Here is a 14,497-nt window from a genome sequence, read left to right on the forward strand (position 1 = left end):
CAGTTCAGAACTTTTGACTTCCAGTGTTATGCTTTCACCATTAGGCAGTGCCACCAGTACCTGAAGTCACATCATATGCCACCTTGTTAGCGATATGGTGTTTAGCATTAAAGATTCAGTATTGACTAACAGCTGCCACATAGGAGTATGTAGGAGCTGCCACATATGTTTTGAGAAGTGGATGGTTCTTAATAGTGACCTCACAGGACTGCTCTGGCACTTGTGGATGCATCCTACAGCAATCTGAATTTCGTGGGAAGACTTCTTGTACAGTAATTCACATGCAAGGATGTCCACTGACAGTGTGATCTCTTGTTATATTTCATAAGAATGTATGAGTGTCTTGTGCCATTTGTACCACACATTCTGCTGAGTGCCCCACTGACTAGTTAAATGCGGAACACTTACAAGGAGAGATCAGAAGTGCATATGTGTGGTACTAAATTAAGGCAATAGGGAGATTATACACATCCCAGATTTGTCTCTTCCTCATTTGAGGTAATAGAACAATTTAGTTTAATATGCTGCAGTGCTAGTTGAACCAGCCTAATACTGAAATGCATTATGCATTCTAGCTGGACAAAAATAGTTTTTTGTACAAAAATCAGAGTTAAACATGTAAATATTTATTAGAGGCCTATCCTTTACCAGTGATTTGAAAGAGACCATACGTAGAGATTTCTGTGAAGATGTTTGTCTGCATTTTTAAACTGTAACTCAATAGTCTGTTCATTAGCTCATCAAATTTTGATTCTAGGCGCCTATCTAATTGCCTTGTAAGTATGTTACTTGCTGTGTCATTTTATTGTGTGGGTATCATTGATGTCTTTTGCTTTAGATAGTATATATAATAAAGGAATATTTATCAGATTGTATAGCATGTGTGCACATGCAAAGTTGATGTTGTAGGGTTCCATTCCTGTAAATCCTTACTCACATGAATACATGTTACGCACTTAAGTATTCTCATTGACTGTTGTGGGATGAATAAGATCCTGCACTGTGAGTATAGTTTTGTGGACTGGGCCCTGAGTTAGTAACAGTCCTGGGTGGTTAGACATTGAAATCTGTAAAAAGGTTCACTTTGGGGTATAAACAGAACACGAGAAAATACATAAACACCATGAATAGCTAATACTTAGTAAGGAATGGGAGGAAAAATCATATTCTCATATGGGTTAAGAGATGCAAGAATTGCTTCCTTATGTGCCCCTATTTTGCTTTATTTTAAATGCATATCAATAATTCTCTCACACATTATATTCTAACTAGTGCTCTTTACCCCTTCCTCACCTTCCTACACATTTCTTTCTATTTGGAATCGGTGACAGTTGCTGTGATCATTACCTGGGTGTGATAAATTGCATAGCAATCTTCCCAGGAAGATAATGTTCCCATTGAATATGCTTAGGGCACTTCAATTCAAGAAAACTTCCATTTTTTCAAGAACACTAATTAATTCTGCTCCTTTTTACATCCAGCTCCACCCTTGTTTTAAATTCCTGAATGATGGTTCATGTGGTGTGTTATGGTGCATTAATTTCAATGGGAGTTAGGCACCTCAGCACTTTCAAAAATCACACTAGGCACCTCTCTGGATCTTAAATTGCCTAAATACCTTTAACAATCTGGACTTCAAAGCCTAAATATGGATTTAGGAGCCTAACTTTAGGCACCTGTGTTTGAGAATGCTGGCCTAGCCCAGTTGTGAAAAGGGCTGCCAGACCTGGTCACAGATGTGCAGTTTATGGATCTGAAAGGCATTTTTTTTCTAGCTTCCCTACCTTCAGAAGGCAATCAATTCATTGGTAAATGCCAAAGTATGGTGCTTTAATGAACAGTTTACATTTGGTTATGAAGAGTTGGTAAGAAAGTGAGTGGAAATATGAGGGGTTATGTAAGAGTTGAACTCCAAGGCGATTTTTTCACATATTCCCAAAATATGTAGTTATAGCTGTACACACTGAGTGCATGTATGTTTAGGGATTTGTGACTCTTGGACCACTTCCAGTATGTGGCTCAGGAGACATATACTTATTAAAGTTAGGTAAAGCCCATTATAAAAAGCGATCTTGATTTGTCGCTAACTAGTGGTGATACATGATGGGGAGAATAGGTGGTAATAATAATTGCAGTTGGGTTGTATAGGAGTCCCACCAGCTGATGCTGTGCTGAGTCAATACATTGTTTCAGTTGCCCTATGAATACCTGTTCCCTTGCCAGCATTTGCTCACATTTGGCCTTGCTTCAATATAACTCCATTCAAGTAGACTTTCCAGAAGACTCTGAACCCAGGGCTCAGTTTAGGTGGATTATCTTAAATTGAATTTTTCTGGTGAATTGACCTGTTCTGAATGTTGTTAAAAAAATCATTGCCAGTGTGCATGGGATGTGGTCCCATTTGAATCTTTCTTCTAAACCATCTTTGGTCTATTAAAAGCTTTTCGATGTTAGGGCACATGAGGGATCTTGCTCGTTTAATTTAATATAAATCAGGTCAGGATATTTTGAAAAGAAGCTTTGGTTTTGGGTTACTGCATCAATGCAGCTCTTAAACTGACTGTATTTATCCATCTGATCATCTGGCAAATTGAAATCATGCTGACTTCAGAAATGGTTTATTTTCCCAAATGAATGTGCATGCTCTTCCATCAAGATGTTTTGAGGGTGGTGATGGATTTGAAAGGAAACGTCCATTATCTTTAATGAGGATTTCCTGCATAAATCTACCAGATCTGTATCAGGGAAAACACTCTGTGCTCCCCAGATCTTCTATTTCAGGCTCTCTGATTACTGAAAGGATTAGTGCTGGGACAACAAAATAATTAAGTTCTTCTTTGAGTGCTTGTTCACGTCCATTCCAATCAGGTGTGCGCGCACCGCGTGCACGGTCATCGGAAAGTTTTCCCTTAGCAGCTCCCATCAGGTCGTCTGTGGAGCCCGCTGGAGCGATGCCTTCATGGCACTCAATATATGACCCTGCCGACCCACCCCAACCCCTCTTCAGTTCCTTCCTACCGTCCATGACCGCCGTTGGAACAGTGCTCACTTACTCAGCAAGTACTCCCTTAGCGTTCTTCTGTTAGTCATTACAGCTTATAGTTAGTGTTCTAGTTAATGTAGTATAGATAGTTTAGATAATAGGTTGGGAGCGGGGTCTCTCCCCAATCCCTAACCCCCCTGGGAGTCTGCGGCATGCCGCGAGCACAAGGCTTTAAGCCCTGCAGTGCTTGTATAAACCTATGCCCATCAGTGACTCCCACAACTCTTGTTTAAAGTGTCTGGGGGAAGTGCACCAAACTGAATGGTGCAAAATCTGCAGGGCTTTTCATCCAAGACCCAATAAGGAGCATGATTTCCAACTAAAACAATTGTTAAGGGAATCTGCTGTCCGCTCACAGCCGGCTGCAGACCGCCAGGACCCGGCACCAGGTGCGCCCGTACGGAGTGCTCTGGCATCCGTACACAACACGGTGCTGAGGAAGGACTGTACCACAAAAGACCCTCAGCACCAGCACTCCCCGGCACCGCACCGAGGGATAATGGCCCAGCACCGCTCAACTTCACTGGTGCCACACAAGAGACACAAGAAGACCGAAAGAGGGCACTCACCAGTACTGATATCTGTGGGACAGTCAGGAGATGCACGGGCGCACCCCAGAAAGGACCCGGTGCCAAGTCAGCACGAGTCGGTGCCATTGACTTCAGTACCCCACAGGGAACCGTCAAGTCCGGCATGTAGCAACTCTTCGACAGGGCAGTGCCAGGTGGAGGTGTTAGAGCCACCCTCCACCCCGGACACTTTTGAAGCCACCGTACCCAGCGCTGCTCTCAGTCACCTTCGCCATGGCACTGCTCATCGGCACCAAGCCCCACGAGAGCACCTCTGACACTGGCGACGCGACACTCCCCGTTCCGAGCACTGAGGCCAGACAGATCCCCGGTGCCAGCAGAGGATCAGCACCGACCTGCAGCACGAGGCATTCAGCCTTGATCGCCGGCACCAGATACCCGCTACTGGTCCCCATCACTGGATCCCAGGCCCCGGTCCCCAGCGAGATCATCCAGGAACTGGTCCCCCAGTTCATCACGGCACCAGTCATCGGTGCCTGGGCCCTTGCACCACCATGGTCCTCACAATTGGTATCTGCTTCCTCGGAGTCTGATGCCAACTTGTACAACTCGATGCACAGTCAACATAGGTCCAAGAGGCGACGAAGGAAGGTGCCGCCAGCCTGGCAGCTGCAGTGGCAGCCCCCGGCTCAGTGGCCCTTTTGGACCCCCTGGGCTTACCATCAGGCCCAGGGTACCTTTTGAAGGGGGTTGAGATCAGTAGCATCAGAACACTGGTCACCCCACTCTCCTAGGGACAGGTCTATGCCTCGGGGATCCAAGGCTACTCTGTCCCAACTGCCCCTTCAGTCTCCAGTTTCAGCAGAGGCGACCCCAAAACGGGACCAGTCACAGAGTCCGGATACAGCATCCGAGGCACTAGCTAACCGCCACAGGGGCGTTCACTGACCAAGAGGAGGTCAGAGAATCGGAGGGGTAGGAGGACCCGGTACCCCCTTTGGCTTCCTTGTCCTCTTCCCTGATGAAGCTGTGGCAAGGGCGTCAGCTTCGGGCCTTCCTCCGATTGACCATAGGGCACATCAGGACCTCCTTAGGCGGATTGCCCATCACATGGGGTTGCAAGTGGAGGAGGTGGTTAAGGCCAAGGATCCCATTGTGGATATTCTCGCTCCCAAAGATCCATCACAAGTAGCTCTGCCTTTGATCAAAACTGTTCAAAACAACATAAAGACCCTGTGGCAGACCCTGGCCTCGATTCTGCCGACTGCTAGGGGTGTCAACCCAGAGCAACAAGAAGTGCCCAGTGTTCTGCTCCTTCCAGAAACACAGTCCGGGTTCAATCATGGATACATTCCTGCTATCCTGGGGACTGCTTCATGTATGCCTTCCCATTGGTCCCACTTGTACACAAGATGCTGCTCAAGATCTGCAGGGACACAGTGGAGGTCATTCTGCTGGCCCCTGCGTGGCCCGTCAATGTTTGGTATACCACATTTCTGTAGCTGTCAGTGGACAGCCCAGTCATGCTACCACTCTACCCCGAACTGATCACTCAGGACCAGTCACCTCCATCACCCAGACCTCCAGTCCCTCATGGCCTGGAAGCTTCATGGTTAAACCCCATGGAGCACCTATGTTTGGAGCCGGTAAGGGAGATTCTACTCGGCAGCAGGAAACCTTCCACCAGGGCTACTTATCTAGCCAAGTGGAAGAGATTCACTTGCTGGTGTCCCCAGCAACACACACCCCCACTCTAGGTGTCTATACCACTCATCCTGGAGTACCTTCTGCATCTCAAACAGCAGGGCCTAGCTGCAGCATCCATCAGGGTGCAGCATCCATCAGGGTGCACCTTTCTGCTATCTCAGCCTTCCACACGGGAACATCTGGACGCTCCGTATTAGCCAATCCATGGTAGGATGTTTTCTCAAGGCTTGGAACGCCAATATCCACAGATTAGGCAACCAATTTTTGCACGGGACCTTAATCTGGTCCTCACCAGCTCATAGGGCCCCCTTTTGAACTGCTGGTGACTTGCTCCCTGCTCTGTTTGTCATAGCAGGTGTCCTTCCTGCTAGCCATCACATCAGCCAGACGGGTGATCAAATTAAAGCTCTGACCCACCCTACACGGTCTTTCACAAGGACTAGGTACAGCTCAGGCCTCACCCAGCCTTCCTCCTCAAAGTAGTGTCCCAATTCCGCACTGGTCAAGACATTTTTCTATCCGTCTTCTATCCTAAGCCTCACACCAGTACCCAGGAGCAGAGGCTGCACTCACTAGATGTTCGGAGAGCACTAGCATTCTACATTGAGCGCACAAAACCATTCAAGAAGTCAAACCAACTGTTCATGGCGGTAGCAGACCAGATGAAAGGACTCCTGGTCTCATCTCAAAGAATATCTTCCTGGATCACATCCTGCATCCGCACATGTTACAAGTTAGTCAAGGTCCCATTCCCAACTCTTATGGCACATTCCACAAGGGCACAAGCCTCGTCAGCTGTGCTCCTGGCCCAGATCCTGACACAAGAGATCTTCAGCAACAACTTGCATACGTTTACCTCTCACTATGCTATCACCCAACATGCCAGAGATGATGCAGCATTCAGCAGGATGGTGCTCCAATCAGCGATTCCTTAACTCCGACCCCACATCTGGGTGGGAGTCACCTGATTGGAATTGACGTGAACAAGCACTCGAAGAAGAAAAGACCCACGCTCCTTCCCCTCTGTCGGAGTAGCCGGCAAGAAGGAATTGAAGGGGAGTCGGGTTGGCAGGATCATATATTGAGCACCATGAAGGCGCCACTCTAGGGGGTTCCACAGCCGACCCAATGGGAACTGCTAAGGGAAACTTCCGAAGACCGTGCATGCAGCACGCGCACACCTGATTGGAATGGACGTGAACAACACATCTCGAAGAACAACAGTTGCGAGAAGGTGAATAATCATCTTTTTGCAGTACATAGCACTTACATACTGCAGTGCTTTGTCATTCAAGGATCACAAAGTGCTAGGTGGGTCAGTATTGTTATCCCCATTCAGTGGTGTGGAAACTGTCACACAGCAGAGATTATATGACTTGTCCAAGATCACATTTTCTTTGCTGCAGTGTTTACTCAAGTGATGCCCCTAATAAACGACTCTTAACTCGAGTGTGGTGGTGCTTTTAAATCAAGTTGGCTGAGGGTACCGGCTGCGTCTGGAGTTAACACAACTGATCAACTGCTAAGGACTTGTCTGCATGGGAAGTTAGTGCCCAGCAAGCTACAATGTGCATTTACAGCACTAGCTACTCTGCACTTACACTGCATGTGGACAATCTTACCATGCATCAGAAGTGCCTCTGTGTGCTTTAGGTTAATATGCTTTAAAGTGCTAACCATCTTAGCTTGGTGCTCACTAACTTCTCTTGTAGACAGGCCCTAACACAATCACACTGTGCAGCTCAAGAGTTACTTTGCAGCATGGTTGCTCACACTTCAGAATAGTTAACTCAAGTTACCTACATTCGAGTTAACTCTGCAATGAAGATTTAACCACATGAGTCAGTGACATAATTGGGAATTAGAACCCAGATCTCCTGAGTCTAATCCTCTCACTCTATCTACCGGACCACTCAGATTTAACCATTTGTAATTATTACTTAGTTACAGAAGTCAAGAAATTATTACTTTACAAAATTTGAGTAAGACTGGCACTGAATTTTAGAACTTTTACCGTTTGTTTATTTAAATGAATCCCTGTGCATACAGGATTGCTTCCAATCTACACAGTCATTTGCTCACAATGGGAACTTTTTATCTATTTCTAGGGTAGAAATCTAGTCACAGGGGAGCTTGGCTACTTTCCAAGTGATGCCGTAAAGCCTTGCCCATGCGTAAGTACAAATGTTTAATTGTGTTTGTCGGTATAATAGTTTCCTCAGGAACATTCATAGGAAAAGTTGCCTGGTTCACACCAGGGTTTCATTAATCCTGCCTTGTGGGAAGCATTATTTTAGTTTTTGTGTTTGTATGTTACATTTGATGTTGTTTAAAAATATAACATTCTAATGCTTTTGGTTATTGGATTTAAATTGTAAGTGTTAAGCAAACATGCTCAAGAGATAGATTTTAACTTTTGGGAGTTTAATAAATTAAATTGTCTAAAGAGTTTTCAGATTAATACAGTCAGACTATAGAACAAATATATTGTGCAGTAAAGCTGTTGGCTTTTTTACAGTGAGATGAAAATGCTGTGGTTTTAATCTGTTTCCCAGTCACTTTGAATTACAGAGAGAGATTATACCATAAATAGTGAGTTTAAAAAAAACCCTGTAAAAGTAAAAATAGAATAAAGAACAAACAAATGAATAAATAAACCCTCCAACCAGATCTTTCAACATACTCCTGTGTCCCTGTATGCTTTGACCTGCCTGTGTTTTGTGTTAAGAAGACAAATACTCTCAAAATACTAAAAATTGCAGCAGGATAATGATAAGAAAAATTAATTTACAGTATGTACTCCTAATTTTTTGTATGAGCATGTTAATATATTTTGCACTCCTTCATTGTGACTTCCATAATACTTTGGATCAGATCACCATTGTGTTACTCCAGATTTAATGTAGTATAACTCCATTGAAATTAGTAGAGTTACATTGGTATTAAACCAGAATAATACAATGGTTAAGGGGCTCCCTTGCTTTGCTGTAAACATGCTTTAACTTGATTCAGAACTAAATTCAACTCTATTAATAAATCTACTTTGATTACAACATTCAAGATGTCATCATGATGGTAATGTTATTAGGTAGAGTCACCTTTTAATGGATACAACAGTTTTGACACATTATGATAGGCCTTTAAGGTTGAGATCAAACCTTAGCTCCAAAATAAATCTCTACATTAGTAATACATCATAATATTGTTTAACAGCAGATCAACATATCTTTTACCATTTATAATTCGGGTTGTCGATTAATCGCAGTTAACTCACGCGATTAACTCAAAAAAATTAACTGCAGTTAAAAAAAAATTCATGGTTAATCGCACTGTTAAACAATAGAATACTAATTGAAATGTATTAAATATTTTTGGATGTTTTTCTACATTTTCACATATATTGATTTCTATTACAACACAGAATATAAAGTATAGAGTGCTCACTTTATATTATTATTTTTAATTACAAATATTTGCACTGTAAAAATGATAAAATAAATGGAATTTTTAAATTCACCTCATACTGTAGTGCAATCTCTTTATTGTGAAAGTGTAACTTACAAATGTAGATTTTTTTTTTGTTCTATAACTGCACTCAAAAACAAAACAATGTAAAACTTTAGAGTCTACAAGACCACTCAGTCCTCCTCCTTGTTCAGCCAATTGCTAAGACAAACAAATGTATTTACATTTACGGGAGATACCGCTGACTGCTTCTTATTTACAACATCACCTGAAAGTGAGAACAGGCATTCACTTAGCACTTTTGTAGCCGGCGTTGCAAGGTATTTACGTGCCAGATATACTAAACATTCATATGCCCCTTCATGCTTTGGCCACCATTCCAGAGGACATGCTTCCATGCTGATGATGCTTGTTAAAAAAAATTATGCATTAATTAAATTTGTGACTGAACACCTTGGGGGAGAATTGTATGTCTCCTGTTCTGTTTTACCTGCATTCTGCCATATATTTCATGTTATAGCAGTCTCAGATGATGACCCAGCACATTTTAATTTTAAGAACACGTTCACAGCAGATTTGACAAAACGCGAAAAAAGTACCAATGTGAGATTTCTAAGGATAGATACAGCACTCAACCCAAGGTTTAAGAATCTGAAGTGCCTTCCAAAATCTGAGAGGGACAAGCTGTGGAGCATGCTTTCAGATGTCTTAAAAGAGCAACACTCTGATGCGGAAACTACAGAACCCGAACCACCAAAAAAGAAAATGAACCTTCTGCTGGTGGCATCTGACTAAGATGATGAAAATGAACATGCATCGGTCCGCTCTGCTTTGGATCATTATCGAGCAGAACCCGTCATCAGCATGTCTTCTGGAATGGTGGTTGAAACATGAAGGGACATATGAATCTTTAGCACATCTGGCACGTAAATATCTTATGTCGCCGGCTACCACAGAGCCATGTGAACGCCTGTTCTGACTTTCAGGTGACATTGTAAACAAGATATGGCCAGCATCATCTCCTGCAAATTGTAACCAAACTTGTTTGTCTGAGCAATTGGCTGAAGTAGCACTGAGTGGACTGTAGGTTCTAAAGTTTTACATTGTTTTATTTTTGAATGCAGTTATTTTTTGAACATAATCCTGCATTTGTAAGTTAAACTTTCATTATAAAGAGATTGCACTACAGTACTTGTATTAGGTGAATTGAAATATATTATATTATTTCTTTTGTTTTTTACAGTGTAAATATTTGTAAGCAAAAATAAATAAAATGAACACTGTATTCTGTGTTGTAATTGTAATATATTTGAAAATGTAGAATCATCCAAAAATATTTAAATAAATGGTATTCTATGATTGTTTAACAGTGCGATTAATCTTTTTAATTTCTTGACAGCCCTATTTATAATCTCACAATCCTGTTCACAGAGATACTTATCATTCCATTGTTACTTTAAATTTAAGGCTATGTCTACACTATGCAGCTCTTAGCAACACGGCTGTGTCACTACAGCTGTGCTGCTAAAAGGCGCGCAGTGTAGCCGCTGTTTGTCGTTTTTTGTCATTCAGTTGCCGGTTTAGACATAGTCTTAGTCCTGTTAAACAGAGTGACAAAGCAGATGCCCGATAAAGATAATATACGACTCATCAAAATGTTATGTAATAGAGCTTAACTTTTTTTGTAACCCTATTACCATATTTTATTAAGCATAAAGGCTGTGGCAGTTTAGTGTCCCACAGTCATGCTGGATGGTGTTGGGTACAGTCAGCACATGCCTTGAGCTAGTGTCAATCATTGGAGCTGCCCTGTGGATTTGGAAACACCACTCTAGGGCAGTACCTAAGATAAATATAGAGGGCTACTGTAAATACTGTGGAGACCATATTTATTTATCGGGCAAAATCAGCTCATTTTGAAAGAGTACCACTGTAGTTTAAAGTGGGAAACTCACATAGTTACGGAAAAACTCTTCTGTTAAAGCTACCACAGCAACACAGAGATTACTTAGTGTCTAGTGACATAGCTTTCTGCTAAATTTAGAAATATACTATTAAGCAGAGGATTGAATGAAAATAACATGATTTTACAGTATGAATAAATATTATTCATGACATGTTAGCAACCAGAGGCATAAACTGACAAGAAAGATGAATTGATTCTTCACCACTGCTAACTTGGAAGGGGAAAATATAAACATCTTATTATGACAAACAATGCAGTTAAAGATACCGAAACATCTATCCGATTTTTAACATATTATAACTTGTACTATTATTAAGTGTTACAGTCTTTACAACCGGCCAATATAAAAATGCCCAGAAACAGCATAAAATACATATATCAAAAGGCTTTAGGAATGAATATTGAATGAAAAAGTGTTGAGTTCCAGAATATCAAATTCCAGTCCCTTCTCAGCTATACCTATAAATGCTTTATTCTTATTGCAATATGCAGTATTTGTCAGCAGACATTTTTATACCATATGAATAGTATCAGAGTCTGTGTCTTTTGTTCAGTTTTCTCATTGCAGTTGCTTGGATTTGGATGTATAATACAGTGCAAGCCAACAACTTCTAGTACGTTTGATTGTTTTCTTTTTTTCTCTGCAATGGACAATCTTTATTTTACAACTCAACACACTCGGGGTTGAAAAGGATTAATGATTGCTGGTGTTCTAGCCGTTTGCAACCAAAATGACCTGCTATGATAGATGAGCCAAACCAATTCAGAATTTCAGATTCCATCCAATATAGGACTGTATGGGAGGGTAGTCGTCTTCCTAATTGCCACTACTGTCTTGCCACTGGTACACTCACATCAAGTAATTTGAACTACTTTCAAAACTTTATTCTAACAATACAAAACATTCAAAAATGTAAAATTCTGTAGGCTAACATAATTATAGAAGTATCTTACATATAAAGACTGGCTTTATATACACTGGGCTTTTTCCTGACAGTTTTTGAGTGGAGCAGCTTCACTAATGATAGGAAGGTAGGAGTGCTAGCTGTCAGCATTTTTAACGTTTAGACCATCTCTCAGCCAGGTGGGAATGTTGCCCGAGCCCTATCTACTACGCTGTTGGTAGCAACGGCCTAGCTGGTTTCATTCTGATATAATGCTGATTTATTTTCCTAGTGCTTGTCAGAGGTTCGTGTAGGGATATGAGAGAATGTGTCACCAACTAAATCCCACGTCTGTTGTAGCTAAGCTTTGATGCAATGGTGTTACAAATGGACAGTATACTTTTTGAATTTGTTTAGGCTGTCATGGCTTTGGAGTCCATTATAGATTCACAGCTGTTCTCCTTCTTGTTCTCTTACAACATATACTGACATTTGGCTAGCAATAATTCCATTCCTGATCTCTTTGCATTTTACAAAAGCCTTCCATTGTTCTGGTTAACTCTTGCCCTCTCTCCCCCAATCTCTCTGCCTAGTCTAATTGCTTTTAACACCATCCTGGGTGGGAAATTTATTATCATACAAATAAATAGGTCACACTATTCTTAGAGCAGAACTCTTTTAATGACAACAAATTCACACTAGTGGCGCCTTTGTGCTTTGGGGAAAATACAGTTTTTGGTGATAATGTAATAAAGATTGTCAGCATTAAAATCATAGATTCAGATGCATTCAAATAAGGTTAAGAGGCTGGTTATCTGTCCAAAGTACCTTTTACAAAAGCACTTAGGAGGAAAAATTGGCAATCACACAAAATGCCCAGGGCAGTAAGCAGGACTCTGTGAGCTCTGCAAAGGTCATTTCAGAACCTGAACCTTACAATTTGGATCACAAGGGTTGGAAGCAAATCAACACTATGCAGGTTGGGAAGTTCAAGCTAGCCAAACTTGTGCCCTCCAAGAGGGTCTCGGGTTTTGGTATCTGTTGGTGGGGAGCATGGAAGTCAGCTGGGGAAATATTCATTCAATTCACATATTGTATATGCATATATATACTATCCTTTTTTGTATGTTTGATTTTAGTATATTTTAAACTATTTGAAAATTAAAGCAGGAACACATTTTGAAAGGACAACTATTTAAATTCAAGTTTAAAAGTAAAACTTGTGTCATGCAAATGTATTAATAAATTCATACAATACCTCAGAAATGTATGGATTATTCAGTTAACCATCTCAAGAGATTATATAACATGCCACCTAAGCTTTTACTTCAACTAAGAATAGTGCCTTTTCAAGGCAATCTAATTCAAAAAGCACTTAGTGAATTTAGTGTACATCATTGTACATTCAGTTGCACACTTTAATGATGCATTGCAACAATATGCCCTATTAGATGAGCATTTTATGGATGAAATGAGAGTGGAGGCACTGCCAAAATCCACTTCAGATAGATTAAGAAAAAAAAGCAATATGGAATTTGTAGCACTTATCTGTCCAAAATTAAAAAAAAACTCCCCCAACAACAACAACAACAAAATACATTAGCTTAATATTCTGTCCTGTTTTCAGACCTATACAAGGTATTCACACTATTAATTTATTCTGAGTAAAGTAGACTAATAGATGAAGAAATGTGATCAATCTGATTCTTATCCCCCCGGTTTGATGTAGGGTATTTGGTCATTAGATCAGTGCTAACTAATTTGTGAGTCAATTAGAAAAATATTCTTTAAATAATTATATTCTATGATATCTTTTTACACCCTAGGTGCCTAAACCAGTAGACTACTCTTGCCAACCATGGTGAGTCCTGAACTAGTCCTATGAAAATCACGTTGAAATGGACAGCCATAGAGAGAAAACTGTGTTTATCACAATCTAATTTAAATTGCTTTAACCTTTCTTGGCTTCTGAAGAAGGTATTGTGTAGCAGTTTTGGAAAACAACACTGAATATGCACTGCCTAAAAGCATTTCTCATATAATAATATGCTTAATGATTTTGACATTTTGTTTACAAGTCTATATATACACAGTCTGTATCCCAGAGGTCTCTAAAGTGGTATAAGAAAAAATCAGTACAACATGAATTATGCAAGAAGATCTTACATTTTAAGTGGCTAAACAAAATGAAGAAAGTGATATTTTGTTTTGTGAATAATTCTGCTGAAATTTTGTTAGACAGAAAAGCTATCTATTAAGTGATGTAAATGGACAATGTATCAATTCTACAACCACTGTCAAAGTGAATCATAATGTAGTGTAAACCCTCTGCTCTGGAGTGAATTTGACTTAAAAGGATTATAAATGCAGAGTGACTGATTCTGTTTTTACAAATTTATTCCTGATTTATACTGGGTTGCAGTAAGTGAAATCAAAATCAGATCCACTGATCCAAACAAACAAACAAAAAAAAGCTTTCATAGACAGTGAATAAAATCCCAAAGGGAAAAAGTTGCTGTTTTTAATTTGATTCTAGCTTCAATTATGCTCCTTATAGTTTTGACAGAAGAAAGGACAAAAATAGCATTGTGTTCAAAACCTAAAGTTGAGGTTCTTTCAGGATAAAACTTTATTTTCTAAGCATTTGTAACTTAAACATGGGAAATTGCCTTAGGCTGAAACTTGCCTTAAAAAGTCTCAGCCTGGGAGCTCATATTTTGTGATAATTTGAAGAACATCCTCTCTAATACTTTCTTTTAAAACTAAAAGTAGCCCTAAAGTTGAAATTGGAATTTTTTTGTGATATTTAAAGATTTTTTAATGATAGATTAAGTAGTATAACTATATATACAACTAGATTAAGAATCTTAATGTATTATAGTTATATGTATTCATTTTAAAA

At 40.4% G+C, this 14,497-nt stretch overlaps 1 protein-coding gene across 2 annotated transcripts in view; it reads left to right on the forward strand.

Annotated features, from left to right (window-relative positions):
- The window catches only part of VAV3 (vav guanine nucleotide exchange factor 3), a 238,930-nt gene that overhangs the window by 201,550 nt on the left and 22,883 nt on the right, over positions 1-14,497 (forward strand). For both annotated transcript variants that reach the window (XM_054037316.1, XM_054037317.1), the window contains 2 exons: positions 7,389-7,454; positions 13,422-13,456. In XM_054037316.1, coding sequence (XP_053893291.1) covers positions 7,389-7,454; positions 13,422-13,456 — 101 coding nt within the window. The remainder of the gene's footprint in view (positions 1-7,388; positions 7,455-13,421; positions 13,457-14,497) is intronic.

The sequence above is a fragment of the Malaclemys terrapin genome, chromosome 8 (genome assembly GCF_027887155.1).
Source record: "Malaclemys terrapin pileata isolate rMalTer1 chromosome 8, rMalTer1.hap1, whole genome shotgun sequence".
NCBI lineage: Eukaryota > Metazoa > Chordata > Testudines > Emydidae > Malaclemys > Malaclemys terrapin.